The sequence below is a fragment of the Neoarius graeffei genome, chromosome 5 (assembly GCF_027579695.1).
Source record: "Neoarius graeffei isolate fNeoGra1 chromosome 5, fNeoGra1.pri, whole genome shotgun sequence".
NCBI classification, from domain to species: domain Eukaryota; kingdom Metazoa; phylum Chordata; class Actinopteri; order Siluriformes; family Ariidae; genus Neoarius; species Neoarius graeffei.
Genome location: NC_083573.1, coordinates 55,891,737 through 55,918,500, shown reverse-complemented (window position 1 = coordinate 55,918,500; position 26,764 = coordinate 55,891,737). Strand labels below are relative to the sequence as shown.

General features: G+C 42.3%; 1 protein-coding gene across 2 annotated transcripts in view; it reads left to right on the top strand.

Annotated features, from left to right (window-relative positions):
* Positions 1-26,764, top strand: part of alg14 (ALG14 UDP-N-acetylglucosaminyltransferase subunit) — a 41,310-nt gene extending 14,546 nt beyond the window's left edge. The window contains exons 3-4 of one of the 2 annotated variants that reach the window (XM_060922105.1): positions 3,909-4,031; positions 25,219-26,763. In XM_060922105.1, the coding sequence (XP_060778088.1) occupies positions 3,909-4,031; positions 25,219-25,449 (354 nt within the window). In that variant the 3' untranslated portion in view covers positions 25,450-26,763. Of the gene's footprint in view, positions 1-3,908; positions 4,032-25,218 lie in introns of both variants that reach the window. The other variant, XM_060922106.1, reaches the window with a different exon arrangement.

Below are 26,764 nucleotides of genomic sequence, written 5' to 3'. Positions count from 1 at the left end.
TCCTGAGCCCATTTTGTGATTTCCAATACAGAAGCATGCCTGTATGTGATGCAGTGCCGTCTAAGGGCCCGAAGACCATGGGCACCCAGTATGGTTTTCCGGCCTTGACCCTGACGCACAGAGATTCTTCCAGATTCTTTGAATCTTTTGATGATGATATGCACTGTAGATGATGATATGTTCAAACTCTTTGCAATTTTACACTGTCGAACTCCTTTCTGATATTGCTCCACTATTTGTCGGCGCAGAATTAGGGGGATTGGTGATCCTCTTCCCATCTTTACTTCTGAGAGCCGCTGCCACTCCAAGATGCTCTTTTTATACCCAGTCATGTTAATGACCTATTGCCAATTGACCTAATGAGTTGCAATTTGGTCCTCCAGCTGTTCCTTTTTTGTACCTTTAACTTTTCCAGCCTCTTACTGCCCCTGTCCCAACTTTTTTGAGATGTGTTGCTGTCATGAAATTTCAAATGAGCCAATATTTGGCACGAAATTTCAAAATGTCTCACTTTCGACATTTGATATGTTGTCTATGTTCTATTGTGAATACAATATCAGTTTTTGAGATTTGTAAATTATTGCATTCCGTTTTTATTTACAATTTGCACTTTGTCCCAATTTTTTTGGAATCGGGGTTGTATATGAAATCAGTCCCCTACCTTTTAAAATTGTGATTTCTACAGGTCTTCAAATCTGCTGTCGGTGGTCATATGGTCGAATGTGGGTGGGGAATTTTTTATTTAACACCCAGTATTCTATATTAAACCTGAGCTACACTCCTGAAACTTCACATTCATAAAGTCATAGTACCAAATATTTATCCTACAATTTTTTTCAAAGTTCCTAGCTCAAGTAGTTTTCTAGATAGTACAGTTTAAAAATGGCCCCCAATTCTTGGGTTTCAGTCACGTGACTTTTTTCTTAGCAATTTCACTTCCGTGAAAACAGCTGGTGGTCTAGCAAACAGCTGCCATAGTGCAAACAACTAGCGATAACTTATCAGAGTACGCGCGTAATCTAGAAGCCACGGCTCGCTTTAGATATATTCAGAAGATTGCTATGTGCAATGAAATCAACGCCTACAGTCTGGGAAAGAAGGATTTGTCATACGATCTCAAACTACCCTTCAGTCGAGTTCCCCGACATCTCAAACTATCTGGTGTTGCAGACATCCTTCTACACCGCAAAATAGATGAAAGCCTGGAAGAGTATGGAGGCTTGCAACTTTTTTGTATGTGACTGGGTAAAGGACCTCAGTATCAAGCTGCTGCCAAATGAATCCTGTATTGTTTTTGCCTGTGTAAGGTTTTTTTTTTTTAAGCTTTGTGTTCGCGTCTTTACAACGAAGCACTGCAAGTTGAAGTGTAAACAAACTGTTTGATTCTCACTTGTGTTGGCTCTTATCTCTCGGGTAAATCATTCACAAAGATCATCAGAAACCCCTTTAAAGACCTGGATCTTAGTTAAACAAGATGGAGAAGTGATCACGGCACATTGTAACTGTATGGCTGTGTAAGAATTTTGTCGCGACCTTCATGCATATGGACTTTGTGAGGAGTAAACAAAGAAACAGCTGGGGACTTTAGCACTTCCTGACTTAAAAAAAAGTACCGTAAAATGACACACAGCAAGAAAAGTACTTGGAAAACACTAAGGACATTGCTGAGAGGGAGATGGGCAATTCCATGTAAATGTCAACCTCACCATGCAAGAATAAAGCAACATGTAATACATCAAAACCACTCCCAGAGATATCACCTAGGCCTGTATTTTACAGATGTGAATAAGTTGAACCAATTTGTCACAAGAATTGTTCCCTTCGCCTTAATATGTTAGTCTTTCTTTCTTATAATGTAAAACCCAAGCTAAAATCAACTTTGATCATGTACAATTCTATATTATTGCCACAAGCCACAGAAATGTATGCTAAAATCCACAAAACAGCAAAACAATAGCCATCCTAAATATTATTTAAGAACTTTGATAGTTTTAGCTGATATTTAGAGTTTTTCAAAGGGTTATAGTGGTTAAATTGCTGATTTTCTAAACGTATGCCATGTCTATTTCAGACGCATCACATCCATAACGGAATTTCGTCACATCCATAACGCTGACTTTTCCTTCCGAAACTTTGCATGAAATACAAAATATTTTAAACAAAGATTTTTTAATATTCACCTTGGACCCCTCTATCAAACGGATATCTCCATTTCGACATTAGGTTTACAATTTCACAGAGTTTGATAAAAATGTACAGTCACCCAAGAAAAGTGATACTTTTTCTGTCACATCCATAACGCATCTTTTATTGGCATTTTCTGGCATGCCCTAGATGTACTATGGGAATTGTTCTTGTTCTATCACTTCTCCAGTATGGTACAGCCTTAAAATATGCAACACCTGTTTAAATACTGGGGGACAATAAAACATGCACTGGGTCATTTGTTGCCATTTTGAGTTCAAGTGTCACGTCCATAACGCTGGAATTGCTCACATACAAACCTTTCAGGACATGATCACTACAAACTCGAGCATGCTTCGACTCGGCTCCCTTCGATTTCAGTGAGAGGTTCAAAAGCCACCTTTCTCAACGTCTTTTTGTGAAACCCTGTGTTCGTTCACCCTTTTTTATTAGTTCACAGGGAACCCTGAAGAAACTTTTTTCAGTTTCATGGTTTGATCGATTCGAACAACCTAAAACAACGCAAGCGTGAGGCATTTTTCATGCGAGCAATGCACCTTCTCCATACAAACGCTTTGTCAACTGAGCTTTGGTAGATCACGTGCGAAACTTCTGAATGACTAATGAGGCGGATGTGACGTCACGTGAAACTCAAGAATACATGATGCTAGAAAAAGGCCCCCACACCCCTTACTTTTTTTTTTGAAAAAGCTACTGACAGTAGAGACACGAAATGTTGTTCGTTTCCTCTTAAGAATTATATCTTCCCCCTGGAAAGTTTTAGGCAAACCTGAGGTGGTCAGGTGGGAAGTTTTTCTTCAGTTTGATGACTTTTGATGGAATGACGCTTTTTGCCAACTGCATTGTTCACCCTCGACATGGTCTTCTCACTGTGGAAGCGAATGCAGGTGCTGCTTCATTCCTGGGTTTCTCACAAACAACATTAAAGCATGTTTGTTTGGGTTTACCCGACACGTGGTCCACGTTTATACCAGTCCAATAGTGCTGGGGTGGGACATAGAGACGGACTTCGCCAGTGTTGATTGGTTGTACTTGATATGCCATCTGCATTTGGAGCAATCCAGTAATGCTGTGGGTGGGACACTGGGCCAGACTATGGAAGGTTTTTTTGTTTGTTTGTTTTTCTCTCAATCAAATATGTGCATACATAACAAAAATACTTTTATTGGCAAGGAAACAAGTTTGTGTCTATTCCGAGAATCAAAAAAAGATGAATATTGGCCCAGATTATCAGTCAGCCTGATAATCCCTCTGATAATCAGTCGACCCCTAATCCTCATTTCAGAAGCCTCCTCCATCTTTAATGGATTCCTCTGGCTGTATTTTAAGAATAGGGAATATACTTAAAGATGGCAGACTGTGACTGATTTCTGGGTCATGAGGTGAAGCAGGTAGGGTTGAGGTGTCAGTTCGAGTTTTGGGAAGCACCCTTATAGCCTGCAGATTCCCTTATGACCAGCAGATGGAATCATTCTTCTTTTCTGTAATGCTCTAGTTTGCATTATAACAAAAAAAAAATCTATGTAAGATTTTCTTTGTGGAAGTCATTTGCACTTTCCAGCTCCGAGAGATATTTTCAATACGTGCCTTTTTGCTAACATTTCCTCCTTTGTATCATAATTAATAGACCTGTCCATAATAATAGTTGCACCAGTTATGTTGTACAGTGCATCATGTGGCTTCTCTTTTTTGTTCCATCTCAGTTCACCATTCACCGGATCCCACGCAGTCGAGAAGTTCGTCAGTCGTGGAGCTCCTCTGTGCTCAGTACTCTGTACGCTCTGCTCTACTCACTTCCTCTGGTCTTCAGACTAAGACCTGATATGGTACGTTTTCCCTGCAGTACCAAGAGATCCCACAGCCTCAGTAACTTTCCACTGAATTCCTTTCTTCAGCTTGGCTAATTGCTGTTTGAGGCTTTGATAGAAAATTCTTCACATATTTATACAGTGTCTTGAAAAAGTATTCATACCCCTTGAACTTTTTCACATTTTTCCACCTTACAACCACGAACTTAAAAGTTTTTATTGAGATTTTATGTGACAGACCAACACAGAGTAGCACATAATTGTGACGTGAAAAGAAAATGATAAATGGTCTTCAAAATTTTAAACAAATAAAAATCTGAAAAATGTGATGTAATGTGATGTATTCAGCCCCCCTGCGTCAAGACTTTGTAAAGCCACATTTTGCTGCAATTACAGCTGCAAGTCTTTTGTGGTATGTCTCTGCCAGCTTTGCACATCTAGACACTGAAATTTTTGCCCATTCTTCTTTGCAAAATAGCTCAAGCTCAGCCAGATTGGATGGAGAGCGTCTGTGAACAGCAGTTTTCAAGTCTTGCCACAGATGCTCAATGGGATTTGGGTCTGGCCTTCGACTGGGCCATTCTAACACATGAGTATTCTTTGATCTAAACCATTCCATTGTAGCTCTGGCTGTATGTTTAGGGTCACTGTCTTGCTGGAAGGTGAATCTCCTTCCCAGTCTCAAGTCTTTTGCAGCCTCCAACAGGTTTTCTTCCAGGATTGCCCTGTATTTAGCTCCATCCATCTTCCCATCAACTCTGACCAGCTTCCCTGTCCCTGCTGAAGAAAAGCATCCCCATAGCATGATGCTGCCACCACCATGTTTCACAGTGGGGATGGTGTGTGCAGGGTGATGAGCAGTGTTAGTTTTCCGCCACACATAGCGCTTTGCATTTAGGCCAAAAAGTTCAACTTTGGTCTCATCTGACCAAAGCACCTTCTTCCACATGTTTGCTGCGTCCCCTACATGGCTTCTGGCAAACTGCAAACGGGGCTTCTTATGCCTGTCTTTCAACAATGGCTTTCTTCTTGCCACTCTTCCAAAAAGGCCAGATTTGTGGAGTGTACGACTTATAGTTGTCCTGTACACAGATTCTCCCACCTGAGCTGTGGATTTCTGCAGCTCCTCCAGAGTGATCATGGGCCTCTTGGCTGCTTCTCTGGCCAGTGCTCTCCTTGCTCAATCTGTCAGTTTGGGTGGACGGCCATGTCTTGGTAGGTTTGCAGTTGTGCCATACTTTTTCCATTTTTGAATGATGGATTGAACAATGCTTCTTGAGATGTTCAGAGCTTGGGATATTTTTCTATAACCTAACCCTGCTTTAAACTTCTCCAGAACTTTATCCCTGACCTGTCTGGTGAGTTCTTTGGTCTTCATGATGCTGTTTGTTCTTCAGTGTTCTCTAACAAACCACTGAGGCCTTCACAGAACAAGTGTATTTATGCTGAGAGTAAATTACACACAGTAGGACTCTATTAACTAATTAGATGACTTCTGAAGGCAATTTATTGCACTGGATTGTATTTAGAGGTATCAGAGTACAGGGGGCTGAATACTAATGCACACCACATTTTTCAGATTTTTATTTGTTTAAAATTTTGAAGACCATTTATCATTTTTGTTTCACTTCACAATTATGTGCTACTCTGTGTTGGTCTATCACATAAAATCTCAATAAAAAACTTAAGTTTGTGGTTGTAAGGTGGAAAAATGTGAAAAAGTTCAAGGGGTATGAATACTTTTTCAAGACACTGTACTTATTTTCTTTGAATGGCTTCAGCCCTGTTTTGTGGGTGAAAGAGGTTGGGAGTTTTTTCCTTAGCTTTCAATATTTTGCTGATGAGAAGGAGCTCAATATTACACTGTGTGCACAATTATTAGGCAAGTTGTATTCCTGATGATTAATTTTATCGTTGAACAAATACAGTGCTCTCAGTCAATCCAAATTGTTAATAAACCTAAAACCAGAATGATTAACAAAGGAAAGGGGAGTTTAGGCCTTCTCAGGGGAATATACAAGTGTGCAGAATTATTAGGCAACATTTAGTGTGCAGAATTATTATGCAACTAAATGAAAAGCTTAAAGTTTCCCATCTCACTTGTTTATTTTAATTTTCAGTGTAACAAATAAACACTTCTAGCATTTCAAAAATATTCAGTGACCAATATAGCCACCCTTCTTTTCAATAACTGCCATGAGCCTTCCATCCAGTCTGTTAGTTTTTTGATTTGTTGACGATCAACTTTTTGTGCAGGAGCAACCATGGCCTCCCAAATGCTATTCAGAGTGGTGTATTGTCTTCCCTCGCTGTAAATCTCATGCTTAAGAAGGGGCCACAAGTACTCAATAGGGTGGTGAGGAAGGGGGCCATGTCATTACTTTGTCATCTTTAAGGCCTTTGTGGGCTCGCCAAGCAGTGGAGTACTTGGGTGCATGTGATGGTGCATTGTTCTGCATAACAATCATGGCCTTCTTGAATGATGCAGACTTCTTCCCATACCACTGCTTGAAGAATGTATCTTTTAGAAACTGGCAGTAGGTTTGGGAGTTGATGTTAAGTCCATCTTCAACCTGAAATGGTCAAACTAGCTCATCCTTAATAATAGCAGCCCATGCCATTACCCCTCCACCACCTTGCTGGTGTCTGAGTCAAAGTGCCCTGTGTCCATTAGTTATCCAGCTATGGGCCCATCCATCTGGTCTATCCAGAGTCACTCTCATTTCATCCATCCATAAAACCTTTGGAAAATCTGTCTTCAGATATTTCTTGGCCCAATCTTGACATTTCAACTTGTGAGTCTTGTTTAGTGGTGGTCGTGTTTCAGCCTTCCTTACCTTGGCCATGTCTCTGAGCACCGAACACCTTGTCCTTCTGGACACTCCAGGTCGGTTGCAGTTCTAGAATATTGTGGCACTGGAGGATAATGGGTTCCTGGTAGCTTCATGTTTAATCCTTCTCAAGTCTTTTGCGGTTAATTTGTGTCTTTTCTTCTCCACACATTTTTTGCGACCCTGTTGACTATTTGCAACAAAACGTTTGATTGTTCTGTGCTCACATTTCTATAGCTTAGCTATTTCAAGAGTGCTGCATCCCTCTGATAGGCATTTTACAATTTTTGTCTTTTCAGTGTCTGTTAAATCTCTTTTTTGGCCCATTTTGCCTGAGATAAAGAAGCTGCCTAATAATTATGCACACCTTAATATAGGGTATTAATGACTTTAGGTCACACCCTCCCTCATTACACAAATACCACCTGAGAATGCTTAAATCCAATTAGCATTCAAGTGTATCTAGCTTGCGGTTGAAAAACATGCATAGAAATAATGGTAGGGTCAGAGTACTCACTTGCCTAATAATTGTGCACACAGTGTAAGTCATTATGCCTCCTTACCAATCTGCTGATTTCATGGCTTCATGGTTGTGTTACTAAACATATATATAAGTTATTCCATGAAATTGAGTCGTACATGAGCTGATAGCCGACGAGGTGCATAGCGGCAAGTTGGCTATAAGCCATGTACGATGAGATTGAGTGGAATGTTTTATTATATCCACATTCACTGGATTTTGAGAAACAGAGCATTTTTATTTTTACTTTTTGCAATTTCGATGAATAAAAGCTTTATACGAAACGTCTGACAAAATAATTTCCACTTAGAATGGAAACAAACCGGCAAAATGACAGTAGCAATTTGTGAAAAATGTTATCTCATTATCTCTAGCCGCTTTATCCTGTTCTACAGGGTCACAGGCAAGCTGGAGCCTATCCCAGCTGACTACAGGCGAAAGGCGGGGTACACCCTGGACAAGTTGCCAGGTCATCACAGGGCTGACACATAGACACAGACAACCATTCACACTCACATTCACACCTACGGTCAATTTAGAGTCACCAGTTAACCTAACCTGCATGTCTTTGGACTGTGGGGGGAAACCGGAGCACCCGGAGGAAACCCACGCGGACACGGGGAGAACATGCAAACTCCACACAGAAAGGCCCTCGCCGGCCACGGGGCTCGAACCCGGACCTTCTTGCTGTGAGGCGACAGCACTAACCACTACACCACCGTGCCGCCTGAAAAATATTATAATAATAATAATTCTTGAAAAAAAAAAAGATATGTTCTTAACATCAGATGCATTCATTCCATATTTTGTTGCACTTTTTTTGTATTTTGGGGGGGATTTGTTTTCAAGTAGAGTTTTTATTTCGTCCTCAGTTGGTTCAGCAACATGCTCTGTCATTTTGTTTTTCTCTACTTATGGTATATGAGCTGATAGCTTAGTAGTAGCGTAGCCAATCGGAGCGTGCGATTGCTCATATCCAGTGAATGTGGATAGAATAAATATATATTGTCTTAACTTTAGTCCTGGCTAGCCCCAGGGCAGGTGTATAAATCTATAATACCCTAGGCAAGAATTTAAAAAGGTCCTACAACATACATGCTACTACAGACTTGTGATATCCCTGACACTGCAGGGGAGTGCACTCGTGATGACACAGATAGCCGTGCTCTAGCAATTGACAATCGATTACAGCAGCATGAACGACTGAAAGTCACTGTTTATAGCCAAGTATGTGGCTCATAGGGCGGTGCCGATCTCTGTTTACGTAGCTCTCGGCCTCTCGCCTATTACATAGCTAGGGTTACAGTGGGGGGCTAGTCCTCTGGTAACCGTGAGAGTTTGACTCCCTACTCACATCTGTATTGCAGCGTGCCTTGCCAGACGGCAGTAGGTACCATTTTTACAATGGTCTTTGGTATGACCCGACTGTGAGTAGAACTCACGAGCTCCCGATCAAGAGGCAGACACGCTAACCACTAGGCCAACTCGCAGTTATAGCCAAGTATACCATACAGGAAACCCAAAAACCTTTATACAGTCACGTTCATTTAAACTGTTTATCAACTACCTGCAGCTAGTGGAAGATACCGTCTTAGTTCGAGTGCGCTTGGACACCATGAACTAGTTTCCCCCATTCTTCACGGTCATCCATGATGGTTTTCAATTCCTCAGTGGACAATCCAGAGTCTTTCCGTAGCTGGTCCACATATTTAAGTGCTGGTCTTCCCGTCTAGGGCAGTGGCTAGACTTTGCTTGGAGCTGGTCTAGAATGGAGAAATAAGGTGACTCCTTCCCTCCACTAGTCTGGGTGCTCACCTTGGGCAAGTGTCAGTACGCCCTAAGCCTCCCAGAACCAGGGATACGGTTATAAACACGGCGTTGGCAGCAGGACGTCGTCTGTTACACTGGCGTACACCAACAGATCAGTTGTATGGTAGTGGCACACGATGGCTATATGGCAGGGGTGTCCAAACTGATCCATAAAGGGCCATGTGGCTGCAGGTTTTCATTCCAGCCATGCAGCAGCACACCTAATTTGGCTTATTCAATCAACTGACACACCCACCCTTTAATTAAGGGCGGGTGTGGCTGCAAGTATTTGACTGTGTGAAGACAGTTCAGTTGATTGAATGAGCCAAGTCAGGTGTGCTGCTGCATGGCTGGAATGAAAACCTGCAGCCACATGGCCCTTTATGGATCAGTTTGGACACCCCTGCTATATGGCATCAGATACTTTACAATCGATGAACACTGCGGTTGCTAGTAGGAGTTGCGACCACCAGTACTGAAACCATATTAGCAATAGTATGGGAACAACTGAAAGATCTCATGACTAATTACTTACATATATCATACCACATCGCTCATTGCATGGGTCAACAAGGAGCGCGTCCCCCAGTGGGATGCCAGGCTGGGGTCAAGAGGACGATACCTACAGTGGTGAAAGTATACAAATTCAGGAGGAAATATGAAATTTAATTTAAGAAATCGAGTGATCCAAATGCTTCAGTAATAGTCATCATGTTTTATCTTCTGTTTAAGGGGACATAGACCTAATCTATGATTCTGCATACACTTACTCCACAAGCTAAACTGCTCCCAAAGCCCTTTTTCTTTTTTACCCTGCCCTGAAGGGTTAATGCTTTTGAAAACGGATTTAACCAACCAATGTCACCAAGTAATAGCCACCATGTTATGCATAGTCAGGTGATTGCCAGCAGGTTTAAGTAGAAAAATATGGTACGTCATACACTCTATGGCCAAATGTTTGTGGACACCTGACCATCTCACCCATATGTGCGTGTTTAAATTACATTCCAGATTTAGTTCCACTTTGCTGTTATAATAATCTCCACTCTTCTGGAAAGGCTGTCCACTCGATTTTGGAGTGTGGCTGTGGGGATTTGTGTTCGTTCAGTCACTAGAGCATTAGTGAGGTCAGGCATTGATGTTGGGTAAGGAGTCCTGGGGTGTAATCAAAATCCAGTTCATCCCAAAAGTTTTGAGTGGGGTTGAGGTCAGGGCTCTGTGTAGGCCACTTCGAGTTCAACTCCAACCTTGATGAAGCATGTCTTCATGGAGTTCGCTTTGTGCACAGGGTCCTTGTCATGATGAGGAAGGTTTGGGCCCCTTAGTTTGAGTAAAGGGGAATTCTTAATGTTAAAGCATACAAAGACTGACTATACCAGGGTCACCAAACTACGGCCCGCAGGCCGACTCCAGCCCGCCACCCCCCTTTGACCAGCCCACCAGCCCCTCTGCCCCCCACCACTTGAACCGGCCCTATGAGGCAATCCCCAAAAGTGGTCATGGCCTATTTTTTTAAATTGCTTTTTGGCAAATAATAACATGTCTGCATCTTGTATTTTGTTGATTTTATCAATTAAAATTGATATTTAGTTATAAAATGAACTATTCATATTTTCCGAATTTTCGTCATATGCTCGCGATCAAGCAGTGACATGTAGCGCACGCGCAGAGAACTGGCAGTGTTCAGGACAGCAAAATGGCTAGCGGTAAGCAAAAAGCTGACAGAGTGTGCAGAGTTTTTAAAGAACAGTGGACCACCGATTATTTTTTCGTTCAGTGTAAGGACCATGCAGTTTGTCTTGTATGTAAAGAAAGTGTATCGGTTTTCAAAGAATATAATCTGCGTCGTCACTATGAAACCCACCACAAAGAGTATGCTAGTTTGCGAGGGCAAAAAAGAGAAGACAGGATTCGGAGGATGAAATGCAGACTGGCTGCACAACAGAATGTATTCCTTCGCCAAACCCAGATCAACCAGGCTGCTGTCTGAGCTAGCTATAAGGTAGCTCACCAACTAGCTAGCCATGGAAAGCCGTTTACTGGTGGGGACTCTGTTAAAGTATGCATGCTTGCTGTGGCCGAGGAGGTGTGTCCCGACAAGAAGGATGCGCTTAACGCGGTGAGTCTCTCCGCACCTACTATGACCAGGCGAACTGAAGATTTGGGGGACACCGTGTATGACCAGCTGAATGAGAAAGCATCAGAATTCGAGTTTTTGCTTTGGCCATGGATGAGAGCAATGACGTGCAGGACACAGCACAACTGCTGTGATCTATTGATCTATTGCTCATATTATTATAATTTCACTGTTTTTTTTAATGTATTTATTTTATAGGCCTATTTATTTGACCTTTATTAAGTGCTGCACACAATTATTATTAATATTAATAATATCAACAGGCCTGCCTACAATTTATAATTTTCCACTCACCTTTGCCAGTGTCAATCACCTCAACCAGGGCCGTCGACAGGGGCGGACAACCGGGTATTTTGTCCCGGGCCCAGGCATGAGGGGGGGCCCAGAACTGGTCCCTCATGAAGATGCCATTAATCATTCTGTTTCATTTCAAAATGTATTGATTTGGGGGAGGAAAATGTGCTATATTTGCATTCAATGAATGATTTCTGGTTCTTTTGCCTTTATTGTCTTTGAAAATAGATTCAAGAACCCACGTACCACCCCTAATGCAGAAATGGTTTGGTCTTTGATTAAGGCGCCAAATAACACGGCACTATAGAGATCTTGCAGTCACGTGACCGGAAAGTACACAACCGCCATCGTGTCGGTCAAAAACACCGCTGAATACTGCTGCACTCGTGTACAGAATGGATCAATTTCAACCGACGGACTACACGGCTCATTTTTCTAATGAACAGACAACTAGATACATGTCTAAAATAAACGATCTACAGATTTGTGACCCTTATGGCTTTCCGGACGGAGTTTTCACGACCGGATTTTGAACTGCCAGCGGAATACCCGGACGTGTATGATTACCTCATTAACTTTCCCTCGCTGTTCAGTGGTGAAGCACTGCGTGCTTATAAACCTCTGCACAGTTATCTTTACAGAAATTCAGGATTTGTCAGCGACTCAGATGTGTCATCTTGTAAACAAAATAATCCTCACTGGATGGGTAAGTCACTTAAGTATTGAGTATAGCACTGACCAGCCGATTATAGAATAGAATAAGGTAATTCCAAATCGTCCGTGTTGTTTACATGGATCTGGCGTTGGAGAGGTAGAGGCTTGGCAGTGGAGATTTGAGTGGCTGTTTGTATGTGTATATGTATGTGGCAATCATATCCAAATGTTTTAGGCACGCTTGCTGAGCTGCGCTGAGCTGGACTCCGGTTAGCTGAAAGCCCGTGGAACGCTGCCTCTTGTTAATTAAACCTTATTTTGTTGGAAATCATCCCGTGTAGATACGACGGCATGTGAAACTGCCAGCTAGATAGAGTTTAATGTAACGAATGGGCTATAAATGGGGTGTTTTGAGGTTAGTCTGTTGCAAAACATTAAACTTTCACTTAGACTGGATACTCTTCAAACAATTCCCTTGCTCAAGTGAAAAATGATAGGCCTGTATGAAAAGCGCAATTAATGAAAGTAGCCTAATAAGCCCTAAATGAATAAAACAACCTCTGTTTTATTGTTGTTGCTTACACGTTAAGATTTTGAAATCTTCTCGGTCCAGTTCTATATCCAGGGAACGTTGTAATCCTTTTGGTTTATCCGTAATAAACGTGTCAGCCCCCAGGTCAGATAGGCTAATGTTACGTGGTTGGGAGGGTGTCATTTTTTTTTTTATAACATTCTAAATCGAGTACGGAAAGGACGTTTATGAAAAACATGACAAAAAAATACACTGAAAAACTCACTGTACACATCACTAGTGGTGATGCTTCTATGTTCAGATTTTGGGAAAGCCATAACTCCGTTCTCATTGAGGCCCAGTTCCATCCCGTAAACAATCATTTTGGTTTATCAACTACCTGCGCTTAAACATGTCACAGGAGAGGCTCAATGGGCTGGCTATGTTCTCTATAGAGCGCGAACTTGCAAAGAAGCTGGACTTCAATGACCTTATTGACGACTTTGCCACAGCAAAAGTCCGGCGCATTGCATTTCGCACCTGAATAGTTGCAGACTAAGGAAATGTTCAAACTGTAAATATGTTGAAATGTTGAAATAAAATGGTTGACTGTTATAATGGGCTTGGAATACCTGTTATTTAAGGGTTGGAGTGAATGGAGACTGTGAAAAGAGGGGTTGGGTGTGGGTGGTTGCTGTATGGCGATGTGCGTGCGCGCGTGTATGTGTGTGGGGGGGCACTCAGATTATTTGGGGGGGCCCCACTCAGATTATTTTGTCCCGGGCCCAGCCAAAGCTGTCAACGGCCCTGACCTCAACTAGGCAGATGTTTCTTACCTTGACAGCTTTGATGTTATTTTTATTAGAAAATAAATAAATGGAATATCTGTGGTATTTCAAATTAAAACAAAGTGTGAAGACTCGATTACTACTTTTACAAACCACTAGTAAAGATAAACAAATATGTGCCAGGAATCTAGTGTGGATATAGTAGTGTGGATATAGTAGTGTTGATATATTGTAGTAGTGTTGATATAGTAGTGTTGATATAGTAGTGTTGGTATATTGTAGTAGTGTGGATATAGTAGTGGGGGATATAGTAGTGTTGGTATACTGTAGTAGTGGGGATGGCTGTGCCAGGCTAGTAATCTCTACTACACAATGAGGCCTGCTGGTGGTTATATTTGTCTGGGTCATACAATTCTGTGTTATATAGCTGACCCGACCCCGGCCCCCCATCACAGTCAGGAGCGACAATGTGGCCCCCAGAGAAAAAAGTTTGGTGACCCCTGATCTATACAGTTGTGTTCATCCAACTTTGTAGCAACAGTTTGGGGAAGAACCACGTATCAGTGTGATGGTCAGGAGGTCACATACATCTGGGCATGTAGCATATTTTTGGTATATCATATATTAATATATTTTTACAATATCGTTTACCTCAGTAGTATGCATCTTTTACTGAATATGTGCATTAAGTTGGTAAAAAAAAGAAATGTGGAAAATTGATACTGCAATTGATCTTGTAGTGTTTGGGTTCTAAGCAACTGCTTATATGGCTGATGACTAGCTCTGTGAGACAGAGTGGGATGGGGTAGTGCCATTTTACAGGAGTTCTCAGTGTGAACACAACTTGAGAGACATCTCCTGTGTGCTATCACCACTAGATGTCATAATCCTCTTCTGCTTTGCTTTTCATACATCTGCGATACAGGCCGTAGCCTTGACATGTGCCAAATCAAAATAAGGCAGTTAATGAATTTACATATGGAAAGCAAACAGTATGACTTAATGAGAAGCTGCAGTTGTGATACTGTACCACTTCAAGTCTTAATTACAAAATGAAAGTAAGCATTACATTAATTACATTACATTAATGGCATTTAGCAGACGCGCTTCTCCAGAACGACATACAACATGCCCAGAGCAGCCTGGGGAGCAGTTGGGGGTTAGGTGCCTTGCTCAAGGGCACTTCAGCCATTCCTGCTGGTCCAGGGAATCAAACCAGCAACCTTTTGTTCCCAAAGCTGCTTCTCTAACCATTAGGCCATGGCTTCCCCTCAGTTGATGTAGAGCAAAGTTTTGTGACCTGAGAAACATTGGGGAAATGGTCAAACATATATTTTAAACAAAAAGGCATCTGTAACTGCCAATCCTCTTGGCTTTCATTTTATAGGACTCCAAAAGGCCATATAGCCTTTAGTTCAAGAAAATGAAAGACATCTCAAATCCTGCACACTTTACAGCATGTCTGCTGTTTTCGTCTTGCGGAGCATAATATTTAGAAAGGGGCAATTACACAGAGAAATTGTCCGGTTTTTCTTCAGTCATAGCGGACTTTGTAGCCTCGCAAAAAGGGCTAGTTAAAATTTTCCAATGGTTTCGGGACCTACTTGTTAATGTCACATGGCATTCTTTGTTCAGTAATGGCTACACAATGCTATTTTGAGGTTGGGCATTCCATTTGCGAACTCTGTAAACGTGAAATCAGTCAATTGTGCGTTTTTTTTTTTTTTTTCCATTTTGATACTGTGCCATATCAAGCCATATCTGTGGTACTAAGAATCAAAATATCTGCCAATCCTCAGCCTGTCCCCAACTAAGTGAAAGGCATAAAGAAAAGTATACAGAAACAGGAAGATAAACAGATGGAGGAGAATGAAGGAGGGGGAGTAGAAGTGAGACAATGCCTCGTTCTCCCCTCTTCCTACAGTTGGGAGCGGGAGTTTCGCTGTCAGACTGTGGCAGGGCCTGACTGGCTCCTCAGCTCCAGCTGTGAAACATAAAGAGAGAAAAGGGAGGAAGCGCTTCATAGCATCGGGTTTCTGTACTGGCCTGGACAGGGTGGGGTGTGATTAAGCAGGATAGAGGGTGGGAGTGAACGAGAGAGCGCGAGACCTCAGCATGGGAAAGTAGCTGCCTGGCATATCAAAGGAAGCAGCCCTACTGTTTCTCTAATTTCTAATTAGAGGCATTTGTTTATTCCTAATCGTCTTTTTCCACTTTTGCTTTCTGTGACGCGTGTTCAAAATGGGTGGAAGAGCAATCAGGACGGCCAGGCCTTTTTGAAAATAATAAAATGGACTTGCTGTCTGCAATTTTACTTTTGTCACATCAGATTTACATTAATGCTATTTAGATATTTATAGTTACTGTCTGAATACTTACCTGTTTAATCTCAGGAATGTTATAACATTTAACTCATGTCCAATTAATCGTGCTGCTCCTGATTTAGAAGTGCCGTATTTTGGGATTTTATCCCCTTTTACCACTCTTGAATCATTGGCTGAAGTGTTGTAATTTATGTCTGGTGACGTCTGACGCACCGGTCTATATTGTGTGCCTGCATTCCTTAGCATGACTTAAATCTCCCCCTCTGTTTGTTTTTACCAAACTTGAGCATGTGTGTGAACGGAGAGCGGCTGTGGGGGCTGCATTCTCAGGAGGCATCAGAAGGATCTAGGGGGTCAGTTCAGGTAGGCGGGGAGTAATAAGGGGGTGGTCTTAAAGCTCAGTTTGCCATAAAAGGACATGTATGAATCACAGCACCCCCTTAGCACAGCCCACCACCTCCAGATGTGTCAGCACAATCCAAGAGCCTGACAGTGTCTGAACAGGCAAAATGTAATGCAGTCTGTCTGAGCCAGTGGAGGATGGTTCATTCATTTATAGCCATTGAGAAAATGGCTTATTGACCAGTTGTTCTGAAAGCCAGTAACCTTAGGTCATGGGAATCTATACTGTAAATTGCTAGGTTTGTTTTAAGGCAGCATGCTCGGTTTCCTGGATCTTCATGAGTTATATCATGGATAAGAGCAGGGGTGTCAAACTCAAATTCTGCCTGCGTCACATGAGCATTTTTGTGACGGCCATGAGCTAACGCGTTCTAATCCGTTGGTGATTTTTTTCTTTATTTTTATTAATTAAAAGACACTTCATGTCTTAAAGTAATGATGGACTGTCGTTTCTCTTTACTTAGTTGAGCGGTTATTTCCATAATATGGATTACTACTATAATAGTGTGCAAAGCATCAAGGTAAACGGTGGCTACTTTGAAGAAACTAAAATATCAGTGTGGGAAATGAGACCGCACCAGCGGACATTTACCGGTAATTTTCGCATTTGTCCATCTATATTTCAAAAGCATCGGATCGGATGGCCGATAAAAAATCATTCGAATGTGTCCGTCTGTATTTCAAAAGCATCAAACCTGATGGTCCATGAAAAATTGTAAAGATATGGGTCTAATCTACTTCTAATTTTCTTCCAAATGTTACACTGGGTGAATACATTGTCGTAACATGGCCTGTGAAATGGGGGCCCGAATAGAAAAATTCATGACTCGGCCACCGATGATCCTAGCCCTGCCAAAATTTACAGGCACCTCCCTCTCCCTGAGACCTTTCAAACCAGCACAGGCACTGCTCACTGAAAACTTTAATTTGATCCAGCTCTTAAAAATTCATAACTCGACCACCGATGGTCCAAGCCCCGCCAAACTTCACAGGCACATCCGTCTCCCCGAGACCTTTCGATCAAGCTCAGATTCAGCCCGATCCGACGTCAGGAGTGAGCACGGATAGTGGAAAGCTTTAGCACGAGCCCTTGCTCCAACCGCTCATGCGTACGGGGATTTAAAAATTCATAACTCAGCCACCAAAGGTCCTAGCCCTGCCACAATGTACAAACACCTCCCTCTCCCCAAGTGGCACACTAAAAAAGATAATACACTCAGTATTCACTGTTGTTTTTATTGCACAATGCAGTTGAACTAGTGTTTTCGGGTTGACAGCATCTGATTGATCCAGTCAGGTGATTAAGAGTTCAGTTTACATGAAACTTTACAGTACAGTATTATGTTAAGTGCCAAACTAACAATCAGTGGTTATGTTGTTATTACATGCATTTTTTTTATTCATAATAAGAATGACAGTCAGTCATATGCTTTGTAGGATGGAGATTTATATTTTAAGAGTTTTTATTTTCTTCTATTTTCTAAGTTCTAGTCCAGCAGGTTTTAGTCTGAATGCCAAATGATATTACCGTGTCTAGTTTTGAGTCATTTTTAAAAATCTTTTTGTTACAAAGTTACTTGGAATCTCGTACTCAACATTTTAACTCTATGTAAGAATAGTTGTTAATTACTAAATTTCTTAGACTTATTATAAACATAGTATAAAAAGTAGTCATTGTTGACTTGTTTCATGAGTGCTATTATAGTACCTATATCTGAGTCCCAGTAAGTTGTAACCAACTGGAACATCTTTGGCCCCCCCATACTTTTTCTAGACATGGAACTGACCTGTGTGTGCTATTGTTTTCTTGGGTCCCACTTTAAGCATGTTTTTCTTGAATCTTCTGATATTTTCTTGTAAATTATATTGACTTTGTAGTGTAATTAGCAACTAATGTCTTGTGTAATTTGGCCTTTGAAGCTCACAAAAATGTGCCTGGAAATAGCTGCGAAGCCATCTAAAGCCCTTCAGCTTAATTGTATTTTTTTTTAATATAAACAAAGTTAGGATTTGATGCCTGCAACACACTCAAAAATAAATAAAGTTGTGACAGTGGCATTATTACCATTGTTGCATCACCTTTCCTTTTAATAACACTCTTTAATCGTATGGAATCTGAGGATATGAATTGTTGCAGTTTTGCAATTGGAATTTTTGTCCATTCTTGCTTGATACAAGACTTCAGCTGCTCAACAGTCTGTGGCCGCTGTTGTCTGATTCTCGTCTTCATGATTCACCATACATTCTCAATAGGAGTTCTGGACTGGCAGCAGGCCAGTCAAGCACACGTACTCTGTGTCTATGAAGCCATGCTGTTGTAGCCTGTGCAGAATGAGGCCTGGCATTGTCCTGCTGAAAAAAATCATGGCCTTCCCGTGAAGAGACGTTGCCTTGATGGCCACATATGTCCCTCTAAAATCCCAGTATATACTGCCATGTCAGTGGTATCTTCATACACATGCAACTCACCCATGCCATTGTCTTTGTATGCTGTAGCATTAAAATTTTGCTTAACTGGAACTAAGGGGCCAAACGTGTTCCATAATAATGCCCCTGTGAACAAAGCAAGGTGTTCATAAAGACATGGTTTACCAAGGTTGATGTGAAAGAACTCAACTGGCCCAAGCACTGACTTCAAATGAACAGCTTTTTGATGAATTGGAACACCAGCTGCACCCCAGGTCTCCTCACTTGACACAACTCCCCATTTGCTGTTATAATAACCTCTGTTGTTTTGGGAATGCTTTCTGCCTTTGGAGTGGCAGTCCGATTTTGGAGTGTGGCTGTGGGGATTTGCCCATTCAGCCACAAGAACATTAGTGAGGTTAGGCTCTGATGTCTGTACAAGGCAACTGTGCCTAGTGTGAGTATGCCCTTAGTTCCAGTGAAGGAAAATTGCATACAAAGTCATCCTATGTAATTGTCCGACCTTGTGGCAACAGTTTGGGGAAGACCCATATATGGGTGTGATGTCCTAAATTTTGTGTGTCCACAAATTTTTTTTTTTTTTTAAAGGTCTCCACACTGGTCTCGTCATTTTGGTATTTGGAGTCAATTATTGAATCATAGTAAAGGCCAGAACCTGCCATATTTCAGTTTGTTTGTTTGTTTGTTTGTTTGTTTGTTTGTTTAGACACAGATGCCAATTTTAACCAGTGTTTCAGGACTTTGAGGCGTGAGCCCATGTACACAGTACAGTGGTGGTTTGAACATTAAGTCGAGTGTGGATACTAGTGCAAAAATCTCATCTCATTATCTCTAGCCGCTTTATCCTGTTCTACAGGGTCGCAGGCAAGCTGGAGCCTATCCCAGCTGACTACGGGCGAAAGGCGGGGTACACCCTGGACAAGTCGCCAGGTCATCACAGGGCTGACACATAGACACAGACAACCATTCACACTCACATTCACACCTACGGTCAATTTAGAGTCACCAGTTAACCTAACCTGCATGTCTTTGGACTGTGGGGGAAACCGGAGCACCCGGAGGAAACCCACGCAGACACGGGGAGAACATGCAAACTCCGCACAGAAAGGCCCTCGCCGGCCACGGGGCTCGAACCCGGACCTTCTTGCTGTGAGGTGACAGTGCTAACCACTACACCACCGTGCCGCCCTAGTGCAAAAATATTGAATAATAAGTAATATGGACCATTTCAGTATTATTATTATTATTTTTTTTACAAGTTCAATGAACCACATTTGGTACACAGGCCTCGAGTTTGACTACGATAGATTACAGATATTCCAAAATGAGGGCTGCGAAATTGAACAAACCTGTTCAATTTATCACCATCTTAAGAGCCGATTCTGACATATCTTGTGCCAAGATGCTTCAAGGTGCCGTTTTAATGAAAATTAGTGTGATTTATCATTGAGTGTAAGATTAAATCAAAAGTAAGCTACAGGAGACTCGGTGCATGTTTTCATTGGTATCTGAATGAAGTCCCACACATGCAGAAAGTAGGAAAGATTTTTTTTTTCTACATTCCATCTGTTCTATGTGAGAGACAATTTTCCTTGTGTGGAAAATCGGGCTCAAGAAGAGGAGGGGGTTATCCAGTTCATATGTTTTCCAAAAACAAATGACAGTGGCTTGAGCGCTGCATGGTGAGCGGTCCAGCTTTGTGGCGTTCCAGTGTGGCTCCTTTCTGCTGAGCTCCTCTTTTCAGGGGTCTATTTTTTTTTTTAGCATCCACTCTGTGTCTCAGCCCCATATGTTTTATTTTAGCCTTATTAGGAAATTGTTGGAGAATGGAATAGAGTTGCCTGTTGAGTGTTTTAAGGAAGATTCCAACATGGTATTTGATATTTTGTTCCATTCCTTCCTTGTGATGCCTGGAATGACTGAAGGATTTCCTCTTCAGATTTTTAAGGATGGTAGTTAGATATTAAGATCTGCATCTAAAAATATAAAAATCTTTGAACATAACATGCGCTTTTTTACACTGGCAATTTTTTTAATGCAAATTCTCCTTTAACGTGACCCAGAATGTATCAAGTTACTTGAAACAACACACATCACAAAAAGAACAGATGTCTGTGTAAAATAGATGTGCAATTACAGAATGTTTTAGAGAACAGCAGGAGATGATGTAGCAGTGTGTTTGGGCCTTGGAGAGAAGAGCGCTCCTGGAGATGCAGCTTCGGTTTAATGAAATGAGATTTGTTTTGATTATAATTAGTTTCACGTTTATTCACCTGCTCACTCAACTGTGGCTTTGAAACGGAGAAGTCTGTTAGTATCATCTCAATAGGAATACTTAATGTACAGCCCAGCAGTGTTGTAGTCGAGTCACTACACCTCGAGTCCGAGTCCAGCCTCGCGTCCCCGCGTTCAAGTCCAAGTCATAAAAAATTTTGAGTCAAGTCCACTGTTGATCCGAGTCGAGTCCCAGAACAAGACTCCATCCGCATCATTTGACGGTGGTCATTTTAGTGCCATTAACATTAGTGTGTTCCTGAAACATGGCACATGAACAGGTGAATGTGCTTCTCTTTATCAGGGAGTGCAAAGTATTCTCTCTAAGATGGTTGGGAGATGGATGTAAGTACAGAAGATGTGAAGACATAAACAATCCAGAACGGCAGGCAAAATCGTAAAACAGTGAAACAGGCAGCAGGTCGAGTGAGGCACAAACAGGCTATCGTAGACTCGGCAGAATCAAAGACGAGAAACAGGGATCAGGAAACCAAACAAGGAAATAAGGCTCGGTAATGTGTCAGCAACGCAACTCAGTACTTCACAAAGTAATTGCATTTTCACAGTTTTTATATGGGCGTGCTGATTGCGCCTTAATCCTGTGCATGTGTGAGTTGTTTACAGCGCGCGTGCTGTCCAGAGTGCGCCCGACAGTCTATCTGATGCATGCGCCAAGGTGCGCAGGTGTGACACTCTTGTGCGAAATTAGTACAAAAATTAATGTGGATATAAATGTCTTATGCCAAATTATTATGGCATGTTACAAAAAAAAAATCTGAGTCCTCGTCTCCAATTTACGAGTCCAAATGCAGTTAATGCACGAGTCCGAGTCATCAGTGCGCAAGTCCAAGTCGAGTCACAAGTCCTTAAAATTAGGGCACGAGTCAGACCCGAGTCCGAGTCCTAGACTTGAGTACTACAAGTCTGCAGCCCAGTAGTACAGAAAGGTCTTCCCTCAGTTGATGTTTCGATGATTGTCGTGAAGAGTGCGGTTGCTGAAAGCCAGCTAAATGCTCCCTATGGAGCACTTGCATGTGACGTCACAGCCGATCCAGATTGTGACAGACGCCATCTTGTCGGTCAAACGCCATATTTCCGCCTTCTACTTCTACTTCTGGTTCTACTTCTGCTTCTACCTTTTCTTCTGGAAAACCCTACTATATACAATTCTACTACAACGGCTGCGGCTACAAGCTCTCCCTACCTGTGCACGTTTTTTATGTTTTTTGTGTGTATTTTTGCATGTTGTTCGTCTGTACCGGACTTCAATATCCACTACAACCGTATGGACTTACTGGACATTGGTTTCCAGCAGAAAATGACGGTTTGTAGCGATTTCCATCGCATGCACAACATTCCGGACGAGAAAAAAAAAAAAAAACATTCCAGATGAGATAGCGAGACCAGCAGGGTCTCCGTGGATTGTTATTGGAAGCAAAGCTAAGGAGGCGGTGCCGGGAGTGGAAGCAAAAGCGAGGCTGCAGAGCGGCCTGTTGACTAAGCTCAGAAAACAGCTACTCAAATCTCCACTGCTAAGCCTCTACCTCTCCAACGCCAGGTAAACAACATGGACGATTTGGAATTACAGCTGGAATTACCTTATTCTATTCTATAATCGGCTGGTCAGTGCTATACTCAATACTTAAGTGACTTACCCATCCAGTGAGGATCATTTTCTTGTTTACAAGATGCCACATCTGAGTCGCTGACAAATCCTGAATTTCTGTAAAGATAACTGTCCAGAGATTTATAAGCACGCAGTGCTTCACTACTGAACAGCGAGGGAAAGTTGATGAGGTAATTATACACGTCTGGGTATTCCGCTGGCAGTTCAACATCCACTGACACGGTCGTGAAAACTCCGTCCGGAAAGCCATAAGGGTCACTAATCTGTAGATCATTTATTTTAGACATGTATCTAGTTATCTGTTCATTAGAAAAATGAGCCGTGTAGTCCGTCGGTTGAAATTGATCCATTCTGTACACGAGTGCAGCAGTATTCAGCTGTGCTGTTGACCGACAAGATGGCGGCTGTGTACTTTCCGGTCACGTGACTGCAAGATCTCTATAGCTTACCAGCAGTTCCTTTATTTGTGACCCATTTGTATGTCGGGTCTATTACCACTTGATTATTAATACAAGCTTTTCAGTTTCTGTCTGACTTTCATGAAATATCAGTCTAGTTGCTGTCTGGGCATTCCTATTCCTAATCTCAGATCCTGATGGTACTTGACATTTTTTTATGGTCCTCGCAGTGGCTGTGTAATTGGGTGTGTGCTGACTCGTATCTCACTCAGACTGAGAGAGAAGGTGAGAAAATGAGACACACTAACTGACTCATACTTTCACCTGGTGTCACTCTCTGTTCAGTGTCATGTCTCTCACTTGTCGTAGGGCGTGATTACCTCATCAGGTTGTTGTCAGACTCGTCATGAGCCTCGTTATCTGTGTGAGAACTCGTAGTTGGGTTTCCTGAGCTATAGCTCTGACTGAGGTCATTATATATTGATGTCAAAGTCAGATTCCAGTGAAGTGTATATGTGAGCAGAGGCACTTGTGCTAGCATGTTTCAGCATTAATGAGTAGGAAACAATTTTTCCTCTTAAATTGGCTCACCACAAGGGTTCAGGTTATATGCAGTTTCTCAAAAACTTGGCGGATGAAAATGCACAAGGACCCACTTGCTCTGAATACTTGTGTGAGAGTGAGAAAGTCTGGTTTGTGTGAGGTTTACTCTTTTTCATAGAAAGTTGGCTGTGTGAGAAGCCAGATTCATTCGGAATGTTTGTATGTCTGTCTGTCTCTCTGTCTATTGGGTGAGACATGGTGTAGAAAGGTCCAGATGTGTGAACATTCTGAGGAATTTTCCTCACTGGTTTATGAAGATGATGTGCTGCAGGAAGTGTTTACCATCTCTGCCTGTCCTCCCCGGTGCTGGAGACATGCACCAGCCTGATCCACTTTAGTAGTACTCGAACACAGCAAGTGGCACATATTTTCCAGAACGATGTCATGTGAAACAGGAGTTATAACGGAGGTGTTAGCGTGTTGTACTTCTGACCCTTTAGTCTTTATTTTTGTACGTCTGTAAGTGCCAAGGAATTTTTTTGGCAGCACCTTATCAGAAAACTGCAGGAGAATGCTGTCTGGGGGTGGGGGGGGACTTTTCTTTCATAAAAAGGAAATATTTACTTTCGAACTACTTTTTCTTTCACATCCATGGACGATGATTGATTTTGTGTTGAAGGCTTACGTTATGTCTATGTTTGCATCTTGCTGGCAGCAGATTTATTACAGCCTGGCTGATACCCACAGCAAATGGTCTCGGCTCTCGGCACACAAGCCAAAGCATCTTTAGAGCTGGGAGTCGACTTCTCACTGTTAGGTGACTATTGCAAAAGGTAAACCTGCAAGAACATCTCATCTCATTATCTCTAGCCGCTTTATCCTGTTCTACAGGGTCGCAGGCAAGCTGGAACCTATCCCAGCTGACTACGGGCGAAAGGCGGGGTACACCCTGGACAAGTCGCCAGGTCATCACAGGGCTGACACATAGACACAGACAACCATTCACACTCACATTCACACCTACGCTCAATTTAGAGTCACCAGTTAACCTAACCTGCATGTCTTTGGACTGTGGGGGGAAACCGGAGCACCCGGATGAAACCCACGCGGACACGGGCAGAACATGCAAACTCCGCACAGAAAAGTCCTTGCCGGCCACGGGGCTCGAACCCGGACCTTCTTGCTGTGAGGCGACAGCATTAACCACTACACCACCGTGCCGCCCCTGCAAGAACATGTGAAGTGCAAATCCCCCCCCCCCCCAAGCGTGATGAAGTATATGACAGGTCCAGCAATTCTGATTACAGAATCATTTCATGTACTCACTCACTGGTCACTTTAATTTTTCTGTTTCATAACTGATATATTTGCTTCCTGACAGTCATTGCCAGTTGCATTCAGGGTGAATTATTCCTTGCTTAATGTGTACCCAGCTCCTAGCTTGCTGTTCAGTGTGGTGATGGATTCTCCAGATCCCATGGCTGCTTTCCACTGCAGTCTGATTGCTTTCCTGTGCTACTCCTTTTCTCCAGTCTAAACTCTTTCATATTTCAACTTTCAGTTTTGACCTACATACTCATGAACTGATCAGAGTTCCTGATTTCACTGCAGATGCTTGCAAATGGAACCTAAGGTGGTCCTGTTTGTTTGTGTGTGTGTTTTTCAGGTGCTGTGTAATGGGCCTGGGACGTGCATACCTCTGTGTGCAGCTGGATTGCTCTTGGGAATCCTGGGGCTCAAGAGGGTTTTGCTGGTGTATGTGGAGAGTATTTGCCGTGTGGAAAGCCTCTCCCTGTCTGGAAAGATCCTTTACCACTTTGCTGACTACTTCTTTGTGCAGTGGAAGCCTCTGCAAGTCAAATATCCCAAATCAGTGTACATTGGGAGGATAGTATGAAATTAAAACTTGACTTGACAGAACATTATTATTTTTGTACTCCGTATGGTACAGTGACGTATATTAGGCCAGATATATGTACTTTTCAATGTTGCATTTTATATCGACTGTGTGGATAATTACAGATGCTGTTACTGGAATTTACGGTTTTAAATTACAGTGAGGAACATTGCTATGATTTATGCAGTGTATGTCCTCATGCCCTTGTGGTTGCTTAGGTGTAGCTGACAATCGTGTTGCATGGGAGGATCTGTGTTCAATGTTTTCCTTTTTTCCTAAACGAAACAGACGGCAGATTTGATGTACAGAAGACTGGCTGCTGAAAAGTGCTGTCATGAAAAATACAATCACTGCAGCCAAACCAAACACCACACCATGTCAGAGTCTCCATGTGAAACCAGCCACATATTTGTGGTGTTCAGTTAAAGGTTCCACCTGAATGAGAGAGGACTGTTTCAGGCATCCAAGTCCTCAACCATTTGTAGTCTTTTTTTTTTTTTTTAAATAGCTAAATTCCTTGTGAGTGTTGTAGTGTTTTCCTCTGCCTTTGTGCTCAGTGCTCACTCTAAGAAGCTTGGAGTTGCATTGACACTGCGGTGGGCCAAAGAAAGTGGCATGAATAATTTGTATTTTTTGCAGTTATTTTGCTAAAAATGTTTGTTTTAGCCCTAATCTCAGAACACTAGAATTATTCATCCATCCGTCCATTATCTGTAGCCGCTTATCCTGTACAGGGTTGCAGGCAAGCTGGAGCCTATCCCAGCTGACTGTGGGTGAGAGGCGGGGTACACCCTGGACAAGTTGCCAGGTCATTGCAGGGCTAACACATAGAGACAAACAACCATTCACACTTACGGTCAATTTAGAGCCACCAATTAGCCTAACCTGCATGTCTTTGGACTGTGGGGGAAACCAGAGCACCCGGAGGAAACCCACACAGACATGGGGAGAACATGCAAACTCCACACAGAAAGGCCCTCATTGGCCGCTGGGCTCGAACCCAGGACCTTCTTGCTGTGAGGCAACAGTGCTAACCACTACACCGCCGTGCCGCCCCGAATTATAAACATGTGTTCATGATATTTTTGGAAGCACCAACAAAACTATTGAATGATAAGTACAGTTATAAGCTTCATGCTTGGATAATTATCTGATTGCCTTAAGGTTTTCCCTCGCTCACATAGCTTGCTCTGGACATGATAGGGACACCCCTTAACAGCAGGAGTTAAAAAGTCACAGCTGAGTTACAGTGGTGGGCAAAAGTTTACATACCCCAGCAGAATGTTTTGTTTCTTGGCTATTTCTAAGAGAAATT